A 26336-nucleotide genomic window follows, 5' to 3' on the forward strand; every position below is an offset into this window, starting at 1 on the left:
TTTTTTTTTAAACTTGGAAGCAGGGTCTCGCCAAGTTGATGAGGCTGATTCTCCTGTCTCAGTCTCCCAAGTAGTGGGATTGTATGTGCAACGACCACGCAGGCTACCTGAGTGCTTTTTGGTGCTGTGAATTCAAGCCAGACTATATGGGGATTCTTAGGCTCAGGAATTTGGGAAATTGCTCCTCTAATTTCTACCTTTAACATTACTTGAGCAGTTTTTGAGGTTTGTAGGGGACCCAAAGAGCATTGCAATGCGCCGGTCAAGCCGGCAGGTGGCACCACGTGACCGTGCGCCGCAGAGGCGCGTGGCCACTATAAAGCGCTACAGACACCAAGACGGTGGGTCCCGGCCCTCCGACCGTCATTTATCCCCGCGGAGAGGCGCACAAGAGTAGTGTAGCGGGGTTATGGCCAGTGCCCTTATTTTTAGGCTATGTGCACCCTAAGCTGTCCCTAATTGAATTTTTGGGCTCCCTGGGCAGGAGGGAGCAGCCCTTTCTGCATCTGCATTGAGCACCAAAAGCAGTGCACCAAGAACCCGCGCGGCCTCGCTCTGCGGGGCAGTATTCCAACCGAGCTAGGCCAGGTGCCGGGATCTACTACCGAGCCCCCTCCGGGAGCGCCGCACCCGCGGACGGCTCCTTTCTATTGGCCGCCGGATGAAAGGCCCCGCCCCCTTCCCTACAGCTCTCATCTTTGACTGGCTCTCGAGTCCCGGTTGGCCACGCCTCCTCCCCTCGCACATACACAAGAGTCACGCGCCTTTCAGTTGGAAACTTGGCGTGCTGAGGAGGACAGTGGCTCTCGCCGCCCCGCCCACCTACCTGCCATTGGTCTGCGGCGCGGCGCACGACCACGCCCCCATTCCAGCCCCCTGGCTGGGAAGGCGGGCACCCGCTCGTGATTGGCTGGCCGGCCTGCCTCTCGCGGGAGCGGCTGGCGCTCCTCTCCCTCCGCCTCCCTCCTCCGCCAGCCTCAGGGTTCCTTAGTTGGCCGAGGCCAAGTCAGTGTCAGTCAGGGAGGCGCACTGCTGAGCGCTGGGCGCTGACGCTCCATTGCAGTCTTGCCCAGGGGCCGGTGCCTGCGCTCGCGCCGCCGGGTGGGAAGGATGAAGCCGCAGCTGGAGCAGCCACCCCATGATTGGCTGTGGCGCTTGTGAACCCACAGTAAAGATGGCGGGCGGGCAGGCAGCCGCCGCACTGCCCACTTGGAAGATGGCGGCGCGCCGCAGCCTCAGCGCCCGCGGCCGGGGGGTCCTGCAGGCGGCTGCCGGCCGGCTGCTGCCGCTGCTTCTGCTGAGCTGCTGCTGCGGCGCGGGCGGCTGCGCGGCGGCCGGCGACAACGAGGAGACCGTGATCATCGGGCTGCGGCTGGAGGACACGAACGACGTGTCGTTCATGGAAGGGGGGGCGCTGCGGGTGAGCGAGCGGACCCGGGTCAAGCTGCGGGTGTACGGGCAGAACATCAACAACGAGACGTGGTCCCGCATCGCCTTCACCGAGCACGAGCGGCGCCGCCACAGCCCCGGCGAGCGCGGGCTGGGGGGCCCCGCGCCGCCGGAGCCGGACAGCGGCCCCCAGCGCTGCGGCATCCGCACCTCGGACATCATCATTCTGCCCCACATCATTCTCAACCGCCGCACGTCGGGCATCATCGAGATCGAGATCAAGCCGCTGCGCAAGATGGAGAAGAGCAAGTCCTATTACCTGTGCACGTCGCTCTCCACGCCGGCCCTGGGCGCCGGCGGCCCGGGGTCCGCGGGGGGCGCCGTCGGGGCCAAGGGCGGCTCGGGGGTGGCCGGGCTCCCGCCGCCTCCGTGGGCCGAGACCACCTGGATTTACCACGACGGCGAGGACACCAAGATGATCGTGGGCGAGGAGAAGAAGTTCCTGCTGCCCTTCTGGCTGCAGGTGATCTTCATTTCGCTCCTGCTGTGCCTGTCGGGCATGTTCAGCGGCCTCAACCTGGGGCTCATGGCTCTGGACCCAATGGAGCTGCGCATCGTGCAGAACTGCGGCACCGAGAAGGAGAAGAACTACGCCAAACGCATCGAGCCCGTGCGCAGGCAGGGCAACTACCTGCTGTGCTCGCTGCTGCTGGGCAACGTGCTGGTCAACACCACGCTCACCATCCTGCTGGACGACATCGCGGGCTCGGGCCTCGTGGCCGTGGTGGTCTCCACCATCGGCATCGTCATCTTCGGGGAGATCGTGCCCCAGGCCATCTGTTCCCGGCACGGCCTGGCCGTAGGGGCCAACACTATCTTCCTCACCAAGTTTTTCATGATGATGACCTTCCCCGCTTCTTACCCGGTCAGCAAGCTGCTGGACTGCGTCCTGGGCCAGGAGATAGGCACCGTCTACAACAGGGAAAAACTGCTGGAGATGCTCCGGGTCACCGACCCCTACAACGACCTCGTTAAGGAGGAGCTGAACATCATTCAAGGGGCGCTGGAACTCCGCACCAAGACGGTCGAGGACGTGATGACTCCCCTCCGGGACTGCTTTATGATCACCGGCGAGGCCATCCTGGACTTCAACACCATGTCGGAAATCATGGAGAGCGGCTACACTCGCATTCCAGTATTCGAGGGGGAGCGCTCCAACATCGTGGACCTGCTCTTTGTCAAAGATTTGGCCTTCGTAGATCCGGACGACTGCACCCCTCTGAAAACCATCACCAAATTTTATAACCATCCCTTGCACTTCGTTTTCAATGACACCAAGTTGGACGCTATGCTGGAAGAATTTAAGAAAGGTGGGAAATTTTAGTATCTTTCATTGGCTTGCTCTTGCTCTCTCCATCCTCCTCCCTACTTGAGTTCCGTACCCTCAGACCAACCCCCCAAGGCGAGTTGACCGGAATTTCTCCTTCTGTCTCTTAGTTGCAAAGTTGAAAGGGTGGCATGGATTTGGGGACGGATTGAACTAGTAAGCACTTCTAGGTTCTTTAAAAGCACTAGCTGTCATCACTTACATTTCCCCCATTATCAAAAAGCAGGCTGTAATTTCTGTGCGTGGCCCTTCCCCGGCCCATCCCCCAGCCCCTGCTCGGGAAGGAGCTGCCGCATTCGCCATCAGGCTCTTAAGTGGGTAGGTGAAAGCAGGGTCTCATGCCTGGCCCTTTGGTTGACTTGCACGAATGGAAAGAATTTGGAAAACGTCTAAATAGCGTTTCTAAACCCACTGTGATCCTTTTTCTACTTAAACATCCACACTGATGTTTCAAAGATTGAAGTGAATGTTTGATAGCTTCTGTTACTGGCTGTCTGGAGATCTGTGAGGGAGACTGAGGTCTGCTTTGAGGGTGGAGGAGGGGGTAAGCCGAGTACCACCAACAAATTCACACATTTTGGATGTGAATTACTTTAGTTGGAGAAAAGGTATTTAAAAACAAATCCGAAGTTAGTTTTTAATATGTAACTCGGAAAAGACTAGAGTTCAGTTAACCTTTTATGAGGCTCTTTCTCCCTTTCTTCACTGTTGGTTTTTATTTGCCAGACAACAAGCACAGTTTCCTGAACCAAATGTGGTTTGGGCAGAAAGCTTGAACGTATGACAATGGATAGGTTTTCTGTGATGGTTTCTTTCTTGCCTCTCTCCAGTTTCAAAGTGTTCATTTTTAACCTTGATCACCTGATGCGTTAAACTGCAACGTGTCTCCAAGTCAGGTGTTTCTGCTCCAGGATGAAAGCAGTGCAGCCTTATGTGTATTCACGGCCCATCACTTCTCACACTGTGATAGTTTGTACTTACCATGTCGTAAACAGGTAATTAGCAACTTGCACTCTTATTATAGGAGTTCTGAACATTTGTAGTACATAGCTAGTGTTACTTGAAAACCAAGGAATGCTGAGTTTTTTTTTGGTGCTATGATGCTAATACATGTGCATGTATTGAAACATGTATTTCACCTTTTATGACATGAGAGCCCTCAAAACCGAGCTTTTCTTTTTCCAAATAGAATTTTGATGACTGATGGTCTCTCCCCTGAAAAAGGTCCTGGCTACCTGGTGACAGTTCACTGGGTGTGATCATCTGAACATAGAGGATGTGAACATTTGCAGTTCATTTTCTGGCTGGATGGTAACCTATCTAGAATAGGACCACAATGCAGTAATTTTTATGTTAAAAAAAAAAAGAGCAGAATGTGCTTCAGAGCTGGGTGATTTGCATTTAAAAGCATAAGGAGGTTCTTCTGGGTGCTTAAACAGTAAAAAAATGTCCAGTATCTCTCTAGTGACAGAGCTTCTGGGGGGGGGGAGGGCTTCTTTCACTGCTAAGTTGTTAATTAGAGCATCTAACCGGTCTTCCTTTATTCTGCAGTATTATCTGTAACACAGGAAGGTTTTGAAATGCTTGAAAATGCCTCTGAAACTCTTCCTAGTGCTAAATTCTTAAGTATTGAAACAGATAATTAATTTTTAATTCAACGGGTTTGCACAGCAACATATGGATTGCCAACACTAGTTTGTCTAGTCTGTACTTCCTCCTGGGGTCTTTTATTCACTTCTGTGTCTTCTTTCTTTCTTTTCTTTTTCTTTTTCTCCTCCTCCTCCTCCTCCTCTTCCTCTTCCTCCTCTTCTCTCCTCCTCCTCCTCCTCTTCTTCTTTCTCCCTCTTTCTTCCTCCTCCTCCTCTTCCTCCTCCTCCTCCTCCTCCTCCTCCTCCTCCTTCTTCTTCTTTCTCCCTCTTTCTTCCTCCTCCTCCTCTTCTTCTTCTTCTTCTTCTTCTGTGCAGTACTGGGGGTGGAAGCCAGAGGTATGCTACCTCTGACATATAACCCCAGCCCCATTTTATTCTTTTATTTTGAAATAGGGTCTTGTGGAGAGCCTTATTAAATTGCTAAGGCTGGCTTCAAACCTGTAATCCTCCTGTTTCAGCCTCCCAAATATTGGGATTGCAAGCATGCACCTGGCTTCTTTTTTCTTTGAGAATTTAGTTGTTTCCTTCAAAGCTTATGACTGCTGGCCCTATGCAAAAATTGAAAATTTCCATTATTTTGAAAGTTGGTTTTGATTGTCCTTGAACAAATTTCCTATGGCTGATTTATTTTCATGAAGAATCCCTACCCCAAATTACCTTTAGACATATCTTTTGACATATTCTTTAAGTTATTGCATTTCTAATATTTTCCCATGAATTCTATAAAAATAATAATGCACACAATTTTATTTTCATCCTTATCTAAATGATTTATAGTATGTGGTTAGGAAGATAGTACAAGTTAAAGGCACATTCAAGCGAGTGGCATAACTGTAAGAGGAAAGACAGTTGCAAACTGGAAATGTAACCTGTGATCGTAAAAGGATGAAATGGATACTCGATACATACATTATAAGAGTCATAGATTTTTCTCTCTCCCTTTCTTGGATTTATTTTTTTTAATGAATTTGGTCATGTTGGCCTTACCATCAGTTACCGTAGTGCTTTTTTATGTATGAGTTAAAACATTTCAGCTAGGTGTGGTGGTGCCCACCTGTAATCCCAGTATTTGGGAGGCTGAGACAGGAGGTTCAATACCAGCCTCAGCAATTTATGGAGCCTCGCAGCAACCTAGCAAAACCCTGTTTCAAAACAAAAAAATTTAAAAAGGGCTGCGGGGGTAGCTTAGAGGTAGAATGCCCTGGGCTACATAAAATAGTTATTTTCCAACCTGATTTTTTCTTCTTTATATTCTAATTTAATTATGACATACTTTTTTTTGGGGGGGGTGCTATTGGGGTTCCTGGAAGCCCTTCTACCTCCGGGCTACACTCCAGACCTATTTTTACATTTTTTTATTTGGAAACAGGGTCTCCGAAGCCAGCGCGCGTGGCTGGCTTTGAACCTGCGCGATCCTCCTGTCTCTGCCTCCCAAGCGTGGGGATTACAAGCGTGCGCCACCACGCCCGGCTATGACATACTTTTAACAGTCAGCAGCCTCTTCCTCTTCCTCCTCCTCCTCCTCCTCCTCCTCCTCCTTCTCCTCTTCCTCCTCTTTCTTGGCCTCTCTTTTCCTTTTTTAAAGAAATTTTTATTTTCCTTGTGATGCAGGGGATTAAATCCAAGGGTATTCTACCTCTGAGCTATACCCTCTGCCCTACTTTATTTTTTATTTTGAAACAGGGGCTCACTGAATTACCACATGCTGGCCTGGAACCTGTAATACTCCTGTCTCACCTCCCAAGTTATTGGGATTACCGATATGCACCACCGCACCTGGTTTAACAGTCGAAACCAGCCTTCTCTTGCTTTTCTTTGTTGAATACAGTGGGTGTGATGGTTTTAAAGACTTTTCCTTCCTCCTTTTCCTTTTCTCTTAACATCCCCATCTCCAAAAAAACAAAAATAAAACAAACACTTCCAACGGTACCAAACTATAACTAACCCCATGCGGGCTGACTTATCAACACAACTCTCACTGAGAATGGCCCATCTTCATTGAGAAGGCCCGTGTGGAAGCCTATCCCGTGATGGCTGTGCAGAATTAAGTCCGTGTTATTCTATACTAAGGAGGGGGAAGCAGCAGGTTCTGTCATGTGGAAAGGAAGATATGTGGGTGTCTTCTTTCTAACGACCAGAAAGCTATTTTATTGGCTACCAGAAAACCTTAGATTTGCTTGAGGTTAGAAGACCATAAGCGTGCTCATTTTGCAATCTGATGATTGAACACCTGCTTACTCTGTGCGCAGCCCGGGGCTGAGTGCGTGTACCCGTTGCCGAGTGCGTGCACCCGTCGCCCTGTTGCGATCCCGTCGTGGCTGAGTGAGGTGTTACCCCCGTTCTAGGAGTGTGCGGACACTGAGGCTCGTTTGAATGCTCTGCTCAGGCCCACACAGTGGTTTGTTGGTGTGGGGTTTTCACTCCTGTCTGTGGGACACCAGAGCTTGCTTATTTGCTGGAAATCAAACTCAGGGCACGTGCTCCGCCCCTGAGCGAGGTCCTGGGCCCCACAACTTGCTGTCTGTCTGTCTTTCTGTTTTTTCGTACTGAGGATTGAACCCAGAAGCATTCTACCTGCAAGCTGCACCCTCAGCTCCTGTTGTGGTCGTCCTCCTCCTCCTTTTTTTTTTTTTTTTTTGGTGGTACTGGGGTTCCTGGAAGCCCTTCTATCTCCGGACTACACTCCCAGACCTATTTTTACATTTTTATTTGGAAACAGGGTCTCCTAAGCCAGCCAGCGCACGCGGCTGGCTTCGAACCTGCGCCATCCTCCTGTCTCCGCCTCCCAAGCGCGGGGATTACAAGCGTGCGCCACCACGCCCGGCTCTCCTCCTCCTTTTTTAAACAGGGTCTCACTAGGTTGCTGAGAATTTCACTATGTTGCTGAGGCTGTCTTTGAACCTGTGAGCCTCCCCTCTTGACCTCCCAGGTCCTGCATTACCATACCTGCTCAGAACTTACTTCCTTAACCATTTTATTATAGTAGTCCCCTGGACTTGGATTTTTCATTTCTGTTTTACTGAGATTTGGTGTTTTGTTCAAACATTGCCTCAGAGCCGATTGGGCAACAGACACATGTACGTATTTAAACACACGTACGGCTTTTAAGCCCAGTGCTCTCTGGGCGTCGTGGCACACGCTGCAATCCCAGTACTTGGGAGACCGAGACAGGAGGATGGCAGGTTGGAGGGCAGCGTTGGCCACTTAGCGAGGCTCTCAGTAACCTGGCAAGACCCCGTTTCAAAACAAAAAATCAATAGCTCTGGAGGTGCGGCCCAAAGGTGAAAGTGCCTCTGGGTTTAGTCCCCAGTACCACAAAATAAATAAACAAACTCCCGCTTGTGTGCCGTTGTGCATAATGATAATGTTCCCACTTTTGCCATTGAAGCAAAGCAGGTTTTGGCTGGTGTGATCCCACATCTCAAGTGTTCTGTTTGCAGCCACCGCACGGTAAGCACCAGGATGCATTTTGACGCGTTAGGCTGAGACCGGAGGATCGCGGTTCGCGGACGGCCTCAGCTACTTAGCGAGGCCCGTCGCAACTCAGTGAGGCCGTTTCAAAAGTAAAAAGATTAAAAAATAGGGCTGAGGGTAGAGCTCGGAGGGAGAACGCGCCTGGCTCCCTCCCCAGTACCAAAAAAATAAATGCATTTTGAAAGATTAACAGCAACATTGTACGATGCTAGGTGCTACCCTCTTAGGCCGCGCTACGACCATTTCCCTAATAGCTCAATTATGTAATCATGCCTCTAGCTGTTTCTGTTGCAAGGGTCACCGGGTAATTTGTCAAACTCCGTTCTCTGATTTAATTTTGATTTGATGAACATTTTCACAGCTACCAGATGGGCGTCAGTGGTTAGTGCGCATCCTCGGCATCACCTCCAGACTCCATGCGATCGGCCTTTTTCTTTTGTTAGTTTTGTAGTTACTTCTAAATCTAAATAAGAAAATAAACTCAGTAAATCCCACTGGAGGATAATGAGATTTTTATTTTTTAAATTTTATTTATTTATTTATTTATTTATTTATTATTTATTTATTTATTTGGTGGTACTGGGGCTCCTGGAAGCCCTTCTACTTCTGGGCTACACTCCCAGACCTATTTATTTTTATATTTTTATTTGGAAACAGGGTCTCTTAAGCCAGCGCGATCTTCCTGTCTCTGCCTCCCAAGCGCGGGGATTACAAGCGTGCGCCACCACGCCCGGCTGATGAGATTCTTAGAAAAACTGTCTAAAGCAAAAGAAAGAAAAACTAAATTAAAGGCTGTTTGTGTGTATGTGTGTGTGTGTGTGTGTGTGTGTGTGTGTGTGTGTGTGTAGAAAGCGTGCTGTGGAGGCTCCCCATTTACCTCACAGTGTTTTTGCCAACAGAAGATTGTGTGTGTGTGTGTGTGTGTGTGTGTGTGTGTGTGTTGCTGAGGACTGAACCCAGGGACCTTCTACCTCTAAGCTATACTCGCAGACTGATTTTTTCATTTTTATTATTTTTAAATGATAATTTAATTTTAATTAGAGACAGGTCTCACTCAGTTGCCGAGAGCCTTGCTGGGCTGCTGAGTCTGTCCCTGAATTTGCGGTCCTCCTGTCTCAGCCTTCCAGGTACTGGGTTGCAGGTGTGGGCCAGCAGCTCGGGCGGGTTGTAGATTCTTAATCATCCAGTAGTCTGCACTAAGGTGACTTTGAGAATCAGTAACCAGTTACTTTTTCATTGTTTCTCTTGTAGTGTTGTAACAGTTGCATTCCAGTATGGCGGGGCCTTTTTACAGCTGGGACTTAGCCAGGCTCTTTTCTGACCACTTCTTAGATAGGAACAGGTGGGATCGCCAGATAATATTCTTTGGAGCAAGAATGTACTATAGAGTTACTTAAAACATTAGGCATAGAATTCTCCCTCTTTGAAACTCAGTAAGTCTCTGTGTATTAATATGCTGAGAGTTCAATATGAAAACCTTTCCCCCCCTTCACCAAATTAAGTGTTCTGCTTGCCTAGAATCTGGGAGGATTTTGTTTTTGTACTGGGGATGGAACTCAGGGCATTTTACCTTTGAGCTGACCCTCAGCCCTATATTATTTTATTTTGAAACAGGATCTCACTAAGTTATGGAGGGCCTTATTAAATTGCTGAGGCAGGCTGTGAACCAGCGATCCTAGGAGGATGTTTTTATTGGTGTTTAAAAGTGTGAATGGTAGCTGGGCGCGGTGGTGCACACTTGTAATCTCAGTACTTGGGAGGCTGAGACAGGAGGATCACAGGTTCACTGCCAGCCTCAGCTACTTAGTGAGGCCACTGCAATTTAGTAAGACCTTGTTTCAAAACACAGAATAAGCCAGGCTTGTACACACTTGTAATCCCAGCATTTGGGAGGCTGAGACAGGAGTATTGTGGTTTGCGGACAGCCTCAGCTACTTAGTGAGGACCTTTGTAACTCAGTGAGACCCTGTTTCAAAATAAAAGAATAAAAAACAGGGCTGGGGGTGTAGCTTGGAGGTAGAATGCCCCCGGGTTCCATCCCCGGTACCCAAAACAAAAACAAAACAAAACAAAAAAAAAAAACAGAATAAAAAGTAGGGCTGGGGGGTATAGCTTGGAAGTAGAATGTCCCTGGTTCAATCCCTGATGCTGAAAGAAAAGAAAAAAAGGTGTGAATGGTGTCATGGGGAGTGGTAGACTTTTTTATGATTAGTATCTTGTACATCTGTGCAATAACGTACATTAAATTGTGTGTGTGTGTGTGTGTGTGTGTGTGTGTGTGTGTGTGTGTTTAGAACATCATTTTGAAATAGCTAGATAGTATAGAATCAGACCTGGGAGGCCAGCAGCTTGAGGGCCTTCCGAGTCCAGCGTCAGCCAGTGTTTTTACCAGATGAGAAGATTTACTTAGGACAGTTATTAAGAGTAAGATCTCAGCCTCATTCAGAGCTTCCTGAACTGCAGTTTGTAGGGAGGGGCCATGGAACGGCCTCAAAAGTTTCCTTGAGGGCCGGGCGTGGTGGCGCACGCTTGTAATCCCCGCGCTTGGGAGGCCGAGACAGGAGGATTGCATGGGTTCGAAGCCAGCCTCAGCAACTTAGTGAGACCCTGTTTCCAAATAAAATATAAAAAAGGTCTGGAACTATAGCCTGGAGGTAGAAAGCCTCTGGGTTCCACCCCTAGTACCACCCCCCCCAAAAAAAAATAAAATTTAAAAAATATATATATATATATTTTTTTCCTTGAGGCTATTCTTTTGGATAGGCCAATGTGGGAAACACCGACAGTCAACCTGCTGAATAGAGAAGGTAAACTGGAGAGAGGGAGAGAGGGACGGGGGACTTGCGTAGGGCCCCGGCCTGCCTAGGAGCATCAGCTGGCCTGGATCCCGTGCAGTTCTCTCCGCTCCAGCGGGCTGGCCTTCCTCGCCCGAGTTATTCACAATTGAAGGTTAGTTGTATCATTGAAAAAAACAGTCAGGTTTGCCTTTGGTTCCTATTTGTCTAGTTATTTAAACGTCACCATTTTAGACATCTTGGATTCAAGCAACTTTTGACAGGCATTTGTTACATAGGAAGGAAGTCTGATTGTGCGAGCACCTTTTGTTTTACGTCTTGTTTCAGCTTAGTTAATAATTGAGTTGTTTGCCCTGCTCAGAGTGGGAGGGCACTTTGGGAAGTGGGTATGTCGTCTAGATTGCTCGAAGCCTCAGGTAGATAAAAGAAGGTATTTCTTTTGATGTAGCTTTTGTTGTTTGTTTGTTTGACAAGATATTTCTTTTGGTTTAGTGATAGATTTTCTCTCTGGTTGTTTCCTCTGCGAGAGTATTGAAGGTTGCTTTGGGGATCATGGGGTGAAGCTTCCTAGGCTCTTTTCTCTTTTCGTTCCTGTTTACAGCACAGGTCTGTGAAATTTCCACTGAAAGGTTCATCAGGGCTGGGGTAGAGCTCCAGGGCGGAGGGCCTGCCCAGCGGGCGCGAGGGCCTCGTTCATCAGCACATTCGAGACTATGTCCTGTTCCTCTTCCTCTGTCTGTGCCCCCCCCCCCATTAAGTTTTGGAATTTAGCATGTAAGTAAGTAGTGTCGAGAACAGACCTGCAGTTCAGGAGAGACCGGAGCTGAACAGCGTCTCTGCTGGAGTCCAGTGTGCATGAACAGGCAAGGCCCTCACCTGGCTTTTCCTCTCGGGTTCCGTGGGGATTCCACCCGACCTGCTCCTCTCCCAATAGGGCCTCAGACGGTTTTAAATTCTGAAACATTCTTGTGAGGGGCCGCTTAACTTGAAAGATTGGCAAATCTGCAATTAAAATATGATTAACCAAGGAAACCCCACAAAATGACACTGAGCCCACATCATGTTTTATGGTTTTATTTGCTCTTGAACGGCTTACACTTTTAAGATCAAACCTCTGGACTCTGATTAGACGTTTACTAGAGTTACCTATAAAATGGGATCAAAGAGGCCTTTTCCTCCAAATATATGTGTGAATAGTGCCATCTGTATGTCACTGACAGTAGCACTTGCTTAGTGTATAAAGAATACTCATTGAACTTAACTACAGGAACAAGGATCACTAGGATCACACCAGGAGTGAAGGGAACTCGTTTTAGTATTGCCTATTTATTTTCTTTTTCTCAGAGCTCATAAACAGGAGACCCTAAAGCCAACTGTCACTGGAAGGAGAGGCAACAGGAGTTCCTTCTGACGACATCTCACACACTGGCCATTCTAGAATGTCCGTTGGAGGGAAAGCGGGTGGCAGGCTTTGGAAGGGGAGCTGGGGGCTAGTGGCATCGATGGGCGGGGATGCTAAGCCCTCGCTCTACTTCCAGCAGCACCGCCCGCCCGTCAGTGCCCACAGTGACGGGAGACCGCGGCCTTCCTCCTTGGCCCCTCTTGCTGTCAGGCGTAGGTGGGAATGATTGTTTTTGGGTTTGCACCTGTGAGGGGGATACTGCCTTCTAACGCAGAGGCCAAGAGAAAGGTACGCTTCTGAATCTGCTGTGGGTAAGTAACCTACTGTTTTTAAGCCTCAAGTCTTTTTTTTTTGGTTGTTTTTTGCAGTACTGGGGATAGAATTCAGGGCATTTTACCTCCAAGCTACACCCCCAGCCCTATTTTTTAGTCTTTATTTTGAAACAGGGTCTCACCAAATTGCAGAGGGCCTCATTAAGCAGCTGAGGCTGGCCGTGAACCTGCAGTCCTCCCGTCTCAGCCTCCCAAGTGCTGGGGTTACAAGCGAGCGCCACCACGCCTGGCTTGAGCCTCAAGTGTTTGTTTTCCCCTAGTAAGACAGGGATATTTTATAATTGATGCAGTGCATAGTTTGAATATGGTCATGAATGTAAAAGTGCTTCTAAGAGTGCCTGGTCCTCAGTGCCTAGCTGACCATTGTTTTTATCATAACTATTCTTCCTGCAAATTTATGGTTATTGTCTTAGTCTGTTCATGCTACTGAAACAAAATATCACAAACTGGGTACTTTCTTATTATTTACTTATTTTTTTATGATACTATGAACTGAACTCAGGGGCACTCTGCCTCTGACCTACATCCACAGCTTTATTGTTTATTTGGAAATAGTGTTTCACTGAGTTGCTGAGGCTGGCCTCGAACCTGTGATCCTCCTGTCTCAGCTTCCCAGGAACTGGGATTACACACGCGCGCCACCATGCCCATCTAAGCTGGGTAATTTATAATTAATGGACAGTTGTGTCTCACAGTTCCAGAGTGTGGGAAGTCTAAGATCAAGGCACTGGCAATTGGGTGTGTTCTTGCCTTGTTTTCACACGGCAAAAGAGTAAAGGGAAAAAAGACACATGCCCTGGGCCCTGTCTTAATCCATCGATGAAGGCACCCTTAGGACGAGTCATTCTGGAGGCTCCATCTCCTAATACGCCTGGGGAGGTCAAGTCTCAGTATGAATTCCAGAGGAGACACAGTTGAAACCATAGCAGTTGTTCATCTTTTTTTTTCTTTTCTTTTTTTTGACTAGAGATTGATAGTCGAGAGAAATACTTGGGTCCTTGTGTTTATACTTACAGGGTTGAAGAACAACAGAGAGCCTTGCACGTGCTCTACCACTGAGCTACACGCTCACCCCCAAAGGGGCTCATTGTTGTACTTTTCTTTTTTTCTTTTCTTTTGGTGCTGTGTATTGAATTGAGGGCCATTCCACCCCTGGGCTACATCCCAACCCTTTTTGTTTTTTATGTTGAAAACAGGGTCTTGCTAAGTTGCTGAGGCTGGTCTCGAACCTGTGATCCTCTTCTCTCAGCCTCCCAAGTCCTGAGTACTCTTGTTCTTTCTATTGTGACTGAGTTCTGTGCTATGTTATTTTTTGAGCAGTTGTTACTTGACAAGAAGGCTACATGAAGATATCTGTTTAAGGAAAACAGAATAATATATCGCATATTCTACATAGAGTAAAAATACTGAGTTTAAAATCACTCTTCATTCTTCTAAACTATGATGGATGAAAAAAGACAAAAACAGTTAAAAGGCGTAAAGCAAGCGCCCATGGATTTTGGAAGCCCTTGAATGCCAAGGTGTTAGGATGAAGGGAAGAACTCAGATTACTCTGATAAAATCTTTTAACAATGATTACATCAAACGTACCAAATGGTGATGTCTAATATAGCAAGTTTGTGTTGCCTGTAACACTCGCGTAACTTTGTAAAGCTTTTGGAAGGCAGCCGGAAATTATAAAAGTGCCCTACCCTTTGGGTTAGTAAGTCTTTCCCGGGAAATCGTAATTTGGTGATTCAAGAGACGAAAAGAGCTTATTAGCTTCTATGTTACAAGAACGTCTTATGCTCCAGACAGGGCATGGAGAGGAAAGAGCTGAGCAAGTTTCAGATATCAACCTATGACAGCCATTTAACGATGGCCATGTAGCAATATGGGAAACTTATACTGATCATTTGCAAGAATTATAGACATAAAAATACATGTGTGCAGAGACTGGAAGGGAATGTAGAAACAGTGGAGGTTGTTGATGGGCGAGGGTGGGGCGATCGTAACTAGTCCGCAAAAATCTGTTAATTTTGAACAGTGATATACCTGGAAAAAATTCACGTCAGCTGAGAACATTATGTGACTGATCTTGGGAAAACTAACCTTTGGCCATGTTAAGGATCTCATATTATTTCATTTCTCTTAAGGAACATTTTACTGCTGAAACAAAGATTCTTTTTATTATTTATTTATTTATTTATTTATTTTTTATGGTGGTACTGGGGTTCTGGAAGCCTTTCTACCTCCGGGCTACACTCCCAGACCTATTTTATATTTTTGAAACAGGGTCTCTGATGGCTTTGAACCTGCGCGATCCTCCTGTCTCCGCCTCCCAAGTGCGGGGATTACAAGCGTGCGCCACCACGCCTGGCTCCAAAGATTCTTTTTAAAAAAGTGTGTGTGTGTGTGTGTGTGTGTGTGTGAGAGAGAGAGAGAGAGAGAGAGAGAGAGAGAGAGAGAGAGAGAGAGAGAGAGATAGATACATAGATACTGGGGACCCAAATCAAGGGCACTCTACCACTGAGCTACGCCCCCAAGATCTCACCAACGTACCACGTGTCACTGAACCTGCAGCCCTCTTGTCTCAGCCATCCAAGTACCGGATTACGCGTGCGGTGTGTGCCACCATGCCCATCTGCTGCTGCTCCTGCTCCTGCTCCTTCTTGTAATAGGGACTGAATCCAGGGGTGTTCTACCTCTGAGCTACATTCCTAGGCCTTTTTAGTTTTGTTTTGAAACAGAATCTCACTAGGTTGCTGGGTTGCCGAGAGTCTTGCTGTATTGCTGAGGCTGTCCTTGAACCTGTGATTCTCCGGTCTCAGCCTCCCAAGTACTAGGATTGCAAGTTTGTGCCACCATGCCAGGCTTCCAACTTCTTTTTTAGTATTATTATTATTTTTTTGTGTGGTACTGGAGGTGAAACCCACGGGCTTTTCTATCTTTGGCCTATAGTTCGAGACCTATTATGTGTGTGTGTGTGTGTGTGTGTGTGTGTGTGTGTGTGTGTGTCTGGGAACGGAACCCAAGGCATTTGACCTCCGAGCTACAGCCCCTGCCCTATTTTTTATTATTTATTTTGAAACCAGGTCTCACTGAGTTGCAGAGGGCCTCACTAAGTAGCTGGGGCTGTCCACGAACCGCGATCCTCCAGGTCTCAGCCTCCCGAATGCTGGGATTACAAGTGTGCGTCACCACGCCCGGCCTATTTTATATTTTATTTGGAAACAGGACCTCACTAAGTTGCTGAGGGCCTCTCTAAGTAACCAAGGCTGGCCACAAACCTGCAATCCTCCTGTCTCAGCCTCCCAAGTATTGGGATTACAAGTGTACACCACACCCGGCTGTTATCGACCATTTCTGTATCTATTTTGGAGAAATGTTTGTGCAGTTTCTTTGCATTTATTTATTTATTTATTTATTTATTTATTTATGGTACTGGGGATTGAACACAGGAGCACTCTACCACCAAATTACACCCCCAGCCCTATTTTTTATTTATTTTGAGACAGGGTCAACTAAATTGCACTTAGTGTGGAGGGCCTCACTAAGTAGCTGAGGCAGGCCGTGAAACTTTGATCCTCCTGTCTCAGCCTCCCAAATATTGGGATTATAAGTGTAAATCAGTACACCTGTCTCCTTTGCCTGTTTTTTAAATTGAGTTATTTATCTTTTTACTGTTGAAAGGTAATAGTTCACTTGGGAGGCTGAGATAGGAGGATCGTGGTTCACAGGCAGCCTCAGCTACTTAGGCCCTCTGCAACTTGGTAAGACCTTGTTTCAAAATAAATAATAAAAGCAGGACTGGGTGTATAGCTCGGCAGTAGAATGCCCCTGGCTTCCATCCTCAGTGCTGCCAAAAAAAAAAAAAAAAAAAAAGGTAATAGTTCTTTTTATAATCTGGGTGCTAGTAGGTTATCAAATATATGATTTACAAGTATTTCCTCCCATTCAATGAGTTATCTTTGTATTTTATTGGTAGTAACCTTTTTTGGTGTGGTACTGAGGATAGAACCCAGAGGCATTCTACCTTAGCGTTACACCCCCAGCCTAATTTTATTTCTTATTTGTAAACAAGTTCTCACCAGGTTGATGAGATCTCACTACTTGCTAATGCTGTCTTTAAGCCTGAGATCCTCCTGTCTCCACCTCCCGAGTGCTGGGATCGTGGTGTGCGCCACCATGCCTGACTGGTAGTAACTTTTGAAGCAAAAGAATTGTTTATTTTAATTTGTCTAGTTTTCTTGTTGCTACGCTTTTGGTGTCACATGTAAAACACTGTTGCCTAATCCAGAGCCAAAGTAATTTATGCTTTTGTTTTCTTCTAGGAGTTTTACCTCTTACATTACATTTTTAATCCATTTTGAGTTAATTTTTGCATATGGTATGTGACGGGGGCCAACTTTATTCTTTTGCATGTGAATATCCAGGTGTCCCAGCACCGTTTATGGAAAAGACTATTCTTTCTCCACCAATTATCAAAAACCAGTTGGCCATATCTGTAAAGGTTTATTTCTGGCCTTCAATTCTTCTGTGGATATCCTTATGACAGTATCTTACTTTTTTGATCCATGCAGCTTTGTAGTAAGTTTTGAAATTGGGAGGTATAAATCTTTCAATTTCATTCTTTCTCGAGATTATTTGGACTATCAGGATACCTTGTAATTAAATATGAATTTCCATGGATCAGTTTTTTATTTCCACAAAAAATACAGCTGGAATTCTGATAGGGATTGCATTGAATCTGTAGATCCATTTGGAATGTATTATAATATTGTCTTCCATCCATGAACATGGTATGTCTTTCCATTTATTTAGGTTTCTAAGGTCTTTCAACAGTGTTTTGTGGTTTTCAGTGTACTTGCAGTCTTTTTGTTTTGATGCTATTGTAAATGGAATTGTTTTATTCATTTCATTTTCAGACTATTCACTGCTATTATATAGAAACACAAATAGTTTTTATATAGTGGTCTTATGTCCTCTAACGTGTCAAACTTGCTTATTAGATAACAAATAGTTCTTAAAATAGAAAAATGTAACCGGGCATGGTGGTGCACACTTGTAACTCCAGTACTTGGAAGGTTGAGACAGGAGGATCATGGGTTTGCAGCCAGCCTCAGCAATTTAGTGAGGTCCACTGTAACTTAGTGAGACCCTGTTTCAAAATGAAAAAATAAAATTGGGTGGGAATGTAGCTTGGAGGTAGAATACTCTTGGGTCCCATCTCTAGTATCTCTCTCTCTCACACACACACACACACACACACACACACACACACACATTTAAAAAAAGGAAAGAAAGAAAACTGCTTTTTATTTTATTTAATCTTATTTATTTTGAGGTTCTGGGGATGGAACCCTGGGGCCTTCCACCTCTGGGCTATACTCCCAGGCTTATTTTATTTTTTTATTTGGAAACAGAGTCTTGCTAAGTTGCTGAGAGCCTCATTATGATGCTGAGACAGGCCTCAAACCTGCAACCCTCCTGTCTCAGCCTCCCATGTGCTGGGATTACAAGTGTGTGCCACCACTCTTGGCTAGAGAAAAGCTTTTTATAAACATGTGTGCCTTGAGACAGGAAAATTGCAGGTTTTATTTATTTATTTATTTGGTGGTACTGGGGTTCCTGGAAGCCCTTCTGCCTCCGGGCTACACTCCCAGACCTGTTTTTACATTTTTATTTGGAAACAGGGTCTCCTAAGCCAGCGCGCGGCTGGCTTCGAACCTGTGCGATCCTCCTGTCTCTGCCTCCCAAGCGCGGGGATTACAAGCGTGCGCCACCACGCCCGGCAAATTGCAGTTTTTAAAGGATATTCTACCTCTGAGCTACATCCCCAGCCCTATTTTATTGTTTATTTTGGAACAAGGTCTCACTGAATTGCAAAGGGCCTGGCTGTGAACCTGCAATGCTGGAATTACAAGTGTGTGCCCCACACTCCAGCAGAGAAATGTAAATTTTCTGTCTCAGATTAGATACATGAAAAAAAGTAGGATGTGTGAAATGTGTCAGTCAAGACCAAAAACATGGCTGGGTGGAGCTTGGGAGTTCTAGCTAACGTCTCCGTTTCTTTTGTAGCGTTGGAGATTGAACGCAGGGCCTCCTACAGGCTAAGTAGGCATTGTAGCACTGAGCTACGTGCCCAGCCCTTTTTATCTTATATCTTGAGACAGGATCTCTCTGAATCGCCCAGACTGGCCTCAAAGTTGTGATCGTCTTACCTCAACCTCCCGAGCACTGGGGTTACAGACAGGAGCCGCCACGCGCAGCCTATCTAATATTTAGAGTGGCTCTCTGTCTCTCTAGAGCATTAGGCCAGGTGAGGAGCACAGGGAAGACTGAATAATGTCAGTGGTTTTGTACTGCTTCTTTTCTTCCCTGGACCCTTTATCAGGGTGTTTTTTTTGGAAGACAGTAGAAAATCCTCTGCTTGCCGTTGTTTTGCACTTTGTATGCCATCGCCAGGATGATCCTTGAAGGTGTTGGGTTCCAGGTAACCAGAAGAGACAGAAGTGAAACTCCGCTCTCCTCCTCCCTGCGGGCGGGGCGGTAAGCTGAGCGGGCGCGGGTCCCTGCACTGGCACAGGGGACTGAGGGCACCGCTTGATCCTCGTGGCAGTGTGCAAGCCTCAGTTTCCCATCTGCTCATCTGCAGTTGCAAAGACAGCATGCTGACTCAACTGTGGATGGGCATCGGAAGCTTCGGCAGGCCTGAGACTCATGCGAGAGATGGAAGTGTCCAGGTACCCAAACCAGAAAACCCCGCTACAGCTGGACGGCATGCTCTGTGGTCTCCTCCAGGGATGCCTTCCTTTAGTCACTAGTGAACCTCCTTGAGTTAAGGTTTGGCAGGAATAGTATCTTCTCTGCAGACTTGAGCAAAGAAAAATTCCTGACTCTCAGCCGCACTGCATTTCATCTGGCCATCATCAGTGTGACCACAGGGCGCGAGGCTCCAGGTGATCAGAGGAGACAGGTGACACCTCTCCTCTGTGCTCGGCGTGTACGCGCGCACCTGTGTGCATACGGGCTTGGGGGAAGATGGGGGTCAGTTAGGTAAAATGCTATAATCATATAGCAGCTTTAGTCTGGCGCGGTGGCACATGCCTGTAATCCCAGTTCTTGGGAGGCTGAGACAGGAGGATTATGGGTTCGAGGACAGCCTCAACAAGTAGTGAGACTCTCATCAACCTAGCAAGACCCTGTTTCTATTATTATTATTATTATTATTATTATTATTATTATTATTATTATTTTTGGTGGTACTGGGGGTGGAACCCAGAGGCTTTCTACCTCTGGGCTATACTCCCAGACTTTTTAAATATTTTATTTGGAAACAGGGTCTCACTAAGTTGCTGAGAGCCTCACTAAGTAGCTGAGGCTGGCTTCGAACCCGTGCCATCCTCCTGTCTCAGCCTCCTAAGCGCAGGGATTACAAGCGTGCGCCACCACGCCCGGCTAAGACCCTGTTTCTAAATAAATACATAAATAAATAAAAATAGGGCTGGGAATGTAGCTCGGAGGTAGAATGCTCCTTGTGTTCAATCCACAGTAACACACACACACACACACACACACACACACACACACACACAAGCAAAACCATATTGCAGATTTAAATTTGTATTTGCTTGTTGATGAGTACATACATTTACCTGGAACCACTTAGATGAACATTTACCAAAATGTTAAAAATGGCTCTCTTGATTTCGGGTTCGGGGAAGAGGTGTGTTTTTCTATGTGACTTCAAGTTTTCTTAAGTACATTTTGTAATGCTTGGGGCACATTAAATCCATTAAAATGTTACTAAGGTATAAATTTTGTATCTTGAGCCACTAATTCAGGTGTTTAGTTGAAATTCTCTTTTTTCCTTGGGAATATACAATATCTTATCCATAAAGCGACAGCCACGCTCATTTGTGCCATTTCATTCTGCTTGACTGGAGTCAGTGTTTGGAATAAAAGATAAATAGTAACTGGCTGTGATGGTGCATACTTTTAATCCCTGCACTTGAAGGCTGAAATAGGAGGATCACAGATTCAAGGCTAGCCTCAGCAACTTAGAGAGCTCTCTTTCAAAATAAATTAAAAAGGGGCTAGGAGTGTAGTTCTGAGGTAGAATGCCTGTGGGTTCAATCCTCAGTACCAAAAAAAAAAAAAAAAAAAAAAAGGAGAGAAGAAAAGAGAGAAAGAAAGAAAGAAGGAAGGAAGCTGAATAATGTTTAAAAGCCCATAGGGGGTGTGTGCGTGCATGTGTGTGCATGTGTGTGTGCACGCATGTGCACACGCATGAACATGAAATCATTTTTTTGTGGGTCTGAGGATGGAACCCAAGGGTATTGTACCTCTGAGCTACACCCCCAGACCTATAATCTTTTTATTTTTAAAACAGGGTCTCACTGAGTTGCAAAGGGCCTCACTAAGTTTTTGATAAATAATGGCCCTGGTTAAACAAAAGACTGGTGAAGTTGTTTAGCTCCAACTAGATTTAAACCATAATCCTAAAATACCTTTCATTCAGGGACACGGAGATAGTGCAAACTGGTTCTTCCTTTTGTTTACAGAAATCATCACTGTGAATCTAGTCATGGTTATTAGAAGGAGACAGAAGCTTCTGGAACCACCCGGCCTTGAAGCTCAGCTAGTAGTTTCTAGACTGTCTTGCACATGTTGCTAAGATAAAAGGCCTTTTACCTTTGATACGGATCAGGTATTTGTTTAGTTTGATTTTGCTTCTATAAAATTATACACAGTCTCAGATTAAAGATGGGACTTCTGTGTGTGGGTGTGGTACAGGGGATTGGACCCGGAGGCATTCTACCTCCAAGCTACATCTCCAGTTGTTTTTTGTTTTGAAACAGGGTCTTACTAGGTTGCTGAGAGTCTCACTAAATTGTTGAGGCTGTCCTCAAACTTGCGATCCTCCCGTCTCAGCCCCAGGTATTGGAATGACAGGCAGGTACCACCACCCCTGGCTCTTTTCTTACTTTTTCTGAATGCATACACAAACTCTCTGTTGAAGTACAGGCACACACTGTGTAAGGACGTGCTGGTCAGTGACAGACCATGCACACGACAGTGGCCCCATGAGATCGTAGTGGAGCTGAGAACTTCCTGTTGCCGAGTGAGGCATAGTGTAGAGTACCACAGTGTTCGTGTCTGTGGGGATGCTGGTGTAGACAAACCTATTGTGCCACTCGATGCCAAAAAAAAAAAAAAAAAGAACGTGTACAGTTACGGATAGTGTGTATTATCTGATAATGATAACAAATGATGATGTGGTTGGCATATGTATTTGTTATAACATACTTTGTGCATGTGGTACAGAGGATTAAACTCAGGAATGCTCTACCACTGGGCTATACTCTCTAGCTCTTTAAAAAAACTAAAAAAAAAAAAAATTGAAACAGGGTCTTAACTAAGTTCTAAGGCTGGCCTCAAACCTGTGATTCTTCTGTCTCAACCTCCCAAGGTGTGCACTACTGTGCCTGGCTTTTACTATAATTATGATCATTATTTTAGAGTGTATTCCTTCTGCGCCAAGGCAGCGTGTGGCGTCACCCTGGCCGCAGCCCCACACATCTGTGGTTGCGATCTCTTGATTGCGATTTTCCCCCTTGAGCTTGATTTAATCTTGTGTCCTTTTGTGAAGGCCCTAGGAGTGATAAATACGTCCCACATCCTGAGGTGGAACGGGCTGTACCATCTAGGTTTGTGTAAAATAGATGCTATGATGTTCTCAACCGATGAATCCACTAGGGCCCAGGACGTAGCCTTGACCTAGGACAAGTTAGCAGTCATTTAGGTCCTTTTATTTGCTCACTTTTAAGTTTTAATTTTGTTTATGATGCTGGGGATTAAACACACTGCAAATTACACCCAGCCCTTTTAAATTTTATTTTATTTTATTTTATTTATTTTTTGTTTTTGGTGGTACTGGGGGTGGAACCCAGAGGCTTTCTACCTCCGGGCTATACTCTCAGACCTTTTTAATATTTTATTTGGAAACAGGGTCTCACTGAGTTGCTGAGGCTGGCTTCGAACCTGCGCAATCCTCCTGTCTCCGCCTCCCAAGCGCGGGGATTACAAGCGTGCGCCACCACGCCAGGCTAAATTTTATTTTGACACAGGGTCTCACTAAGCTGTGGCGGGCCTCACTGAGTTGCCGAGGTCGGTCTTAAACCTGCTGTCCTCTTGTCTCAGCCTCCCACATGCTGGAATTACAGGTGTGTGCTGCCACCATGCCTGGATCAGTGCTTTTCAATGACATAAAACAATGACAACATATTTTTTCTCTGCTCTTTTAGCTAACTTACCAAGAAAACTCAGCAGTTTAGGAAGAGAAACGTATGTCAGCTTTGTTTACCACCAGCACTGTTCTTAAGTAGTCCCATGTATGACAGAGAGAGATTTATTCTTTACTTAGCTTCTGGATTTTTTGGTACTGGAGATTGAACCCAGAGGCATTCTATCTCTGAGCCACACCCCAGACTTTTTTATTGTTTATTTTGAAACAGGGTCATGCACAGTTAGCAGTGCTGACCTTGAACCTGTGATCCTTCTGTCTCAGCCTCCCAAGTACTGGGATTACAGGCGTGCACTGCCGTGCCAGGCTCCAGTTCCTGGAAATTTAAAAGCACATTACAGTTTGCTCTGATTGCCCTGCAGTGAGAATCATCGGCTGGCACAGAGCCCCCAGGTGGCATCTGGTGTCTCCCATTGGCACATGAATGGCCAGGCCGCTATCTCTAGGCCTGAGGAGTGCCTCTAAGAGGTCTCACAGAGACTAAAGCAAACAAGCCAGAAAAAGAACCTTAATTGATTTAAGCTGGCTTATCTCCCATTAGCTAAATATCCAGCAAGTCAGCAGTCATTACTTTTCCTGACCTCTTAAGGCCACTTACGGAGCCAGGTATTAGAGCGAGTGTGAAGCTTGCGGCCTCCTTCACACCTGGTAGAGAGGCTCCTGGCTGGCTGGTCCAGCCCGCCCGCTCCAGTGGACCGCCGGGTGGAGCCGAGGTATTCCCACGCGGCTGCCCTCACTGGCACAGCTCTGGGTCTTACAGCGTCATTACCTCTTACTCGCTGGCCTTCCTCAGGAATCCGCTGTCCGTGCCCTGTGGCGGTCCTCCAGTTTTCCTGCCCCTTCGCTGTGCCAGGCTCTAGGTGAGGCCGGTCCCTGAAGCTTGACGTATGTGCTATGTGTGGGTCAGTGTGGGTCCCCTCAGGATTCTCTGAATCCTTCTCTTTTCTGGTTACTAAATTGCTGAGGATAGCCTCCGACCTATGGACCTCTTGTCTGAGCCTCCCAAGTACTGGGATTCTTAGGTGCACACCATCATTTCCATCTTGGATAATTTTTTTTTTTTTTGGTGGTACTGGGGTTCCTGGAAGCCCTTCTACCTCTGGGCTACACTCCCAGACCTATTTTTACATTTTTATTTGGAAACAGGGTCTCCTAAGCCAGCACATGCGCGGCTGGCTTCGAACCTGCGCGATCCTCCTGTCTCAGCCTCCCAAGCGCGGGGATTACAAGCGTGCGCCACCACGCCCGGCCTTGGATAATTTTTAATGACAAAAATTATAAAACAGTCTAAAAATCCAGCATTAAAGAATTGTTAAACAAATGCGTGTATGTACATACGATGCGGCCGTGTAGAGTAACATTTATAAAGTTTTCAATAATTTAGGGAAATGATTGTTTTAAGTGAAAAGAGTGGCATAGTCTCAACTACATTTTAAAATCTGCTTGCACGGGGCGCAGTGGAGGATGCCTGGAATCCCAGCTATTTGGGCGGCTGAGGCAAGAGGACTGTGAGGTAGATGCCAGCCGGGGCAACTTAGTGAGGCCCTGTCTCAAAATGGAAAATAAAAAGGGCTGGGGATATCGTACAGTGTTAGAGCACCCCTGGGTTCAAACCCCAGTACTGCAAAATGGATGGATGGATGGATGGATGGATGGGAGGGAGGGACAGAGTATGTGGGGTGATGCTTTGAAACTGTACCAGTGTCCTGCACACCCCATAGACTTCCACCCAGTGGTTTCTGCAGCTCACTCCTCCTTGTAAACAGTCTCACTCCGCGTGGTCTTGGCCTTGCACCCTGTCTCTAGTCTGTTCCTTCTTCCATCCTGGCCTGAAAAAGAGCTGACTGGGTAGGAAGAGAAAGCAGGCAATCTAGTTCAAGCAGCTTACCTTCCAAATGAACATCAAGTGCTTTGCTCAAAAGCAATTGTGTGGTTAGTAACAAAGTTTAGTACTGGAACTTGGGCTTCTGATTCTTAATTCATTGCAGTGTCCGGTTGCCTCATACTGACCCCTAGCCAGTGTGCGCATCTTTTATTCACTTAACGAGAAGAGAGAAGAGACGAGAGGAGCCTCCGCCCCTGCTGCATCCTTTGCCCTCCCGGTCCCCAGCTCCCCCGCACTGCCTGAAGCGCATGCGCTCTCGCCTGTCTGTCCTCCCGGGCACTGTTCCTCTGGCAGGTTACAGTCTGTCTTTCCTTCCCTATTTTTCTAGTTGATAACATGAGTCATTCTGCAAAGGAGACCTTATCTGCCCACCTCTGGCCGAGTGAGGTGCTTCCTTCGGTGTGATGATAAGGCCCTGTCCATACCTCGAGTGTCAGGCGAGCATCTGTGCTTTCCCTTGGGTCGTTGTTGTTTATGGCGGTATTTCCTCCTGGACCTAAAGCTCCCTGAGGTGAGGAGGTTTGTTTGGTTCACCTCTGGCCTCGCCACCCAGAGGTGCTCACCGTTTCAACTCTGTGGTCCTTGATAGCTTGGCCACCAAGGCAGGGCTGAGTCAGGCTTCCCGTCTCTCCCAATCTGACAGTTTCACAAGTGCCTGGCCTGCGCCACGTGGCAGTGGAGGGAAGGGAAAGCTGTTTGACCTCCGCGGTGGTAACTGGTGCCGCAGGGAACGTTATGAAGGGCTCTGGCAGTGAGAGGACAGAGGTGTTCTTCGGACAGTCTTGAAGGAGGCCGAAGGAGGCCTCGGGTCAGGACTTTCAGCGGGAGGGAAGAGCCCTGGGGAAGGTGAGGAGTGGGAAAAGCTGTGTTTGAGAGAATCGGCAGCAGCCGACGTGACTGGCTCTTAGGAGTCTGTTCTCCGTATAATGACATATTGACTATTCTTCATATCTATCGATTGCTGTCCTCAGTCTCTTCCATTTTGCCTTTAGGAATACCTAAAAGCATCTAGTGATGCTAACTGAACATCTGAACTGATGGACGAGTCTCTCGTGGGGGTGATTTCTACCCTGGAGGACTTTTAAAAGCACTTGTGGTTGCTGTTACTCTAACCGGTGAATCGCTTTTTCTTGTGGTACTGGGGATTGAATGCAGGGCTGGTCTACCTCTGAGCTATGCCCTGGCCCTTTTTATTTCTTACTTCAAAACAAGGTCTTGCTAAGTTGTTGAGACTGGCCTTGAACCTGTGATTCTCCTATCTCTGTCTCTCACATACTGGGATCTTAGGTGTGCACCACCACGCCTGGCTCAACATACCTCCTTTTAGAGGTTCATTCTCCCCAGTTTGTGCAGCTCTGTTGAACCCAAATTCTTGGCTCCTGCATTAGATGGGTTGAGCCTTAGGGAAAGTACATTAATAATTGAGCGCCCGTGTGCCATTACTGCTTCAGTCCTGAACTCTGTGATTTAGGACCAGGATAGAAGCCAGGCATGGTGGCGCACGCTTGTAATCCCCGCGCTTGGGAGGCCGAGACAGGAGGATCGCACAGGTTCAAAGCCAGCCTCAGCTACTTAGTGAGGCTCTCGGCAACTCAGTGAGACCCTGTTTCCAAATAAAGTATTAAATGGGTCTGGGAGTATAGCCCGGAGGTAGAAAGCCTCTGGGTTCCACCCCAGTACCACCAAAAAAAAAAAAAAAAAAAAAAAAAAAAGAACCAGGATAGGACTTTACGTA

At 46.8% G+C, this 26336-nt stretch overlaps 1 protein-coding gene across 2 annotated transcripts in view; it reads left to right on the forward strand.

The window, feature by feature from the left end:
• Positions 1-1138: 1138 nt before the first annotated feature.
• The window catches only part of CNNM2 (cyclin and CBS domain divalent metal cation transport mediator 2), a gene marked incomplete at both ends in the record, with an annotated part of 162575 nt that continues 137377 nt past the window's right edge, over positions 1139-26336 (forward strand). For both annotated transcript variants that reach the window (XM_080694604.1, XM_080694605.1), the window contains one exon: positions 1139-2759. In XM_080694604.1, the coding sequence (XP_080550730.1) occupies positions 1139-2759 (1621 nt within the window). The remainder of the gene's footprint in view (positions 2760-26336) is intronic.

The sequence above is a fragment of the Muscardinus avellanarius genome (assembly GCF_963383645.1).
Source record: "Muscardinus avellanarius genome assembly, chromosome: 4".
In the NCBI taxonomy this organism is placed as follows: Eukaryota; Metazoa; Chordata; class Mammalia; order Rodentia; family Gliridae; genus Muscardinus; species Muscardinus avellanarius.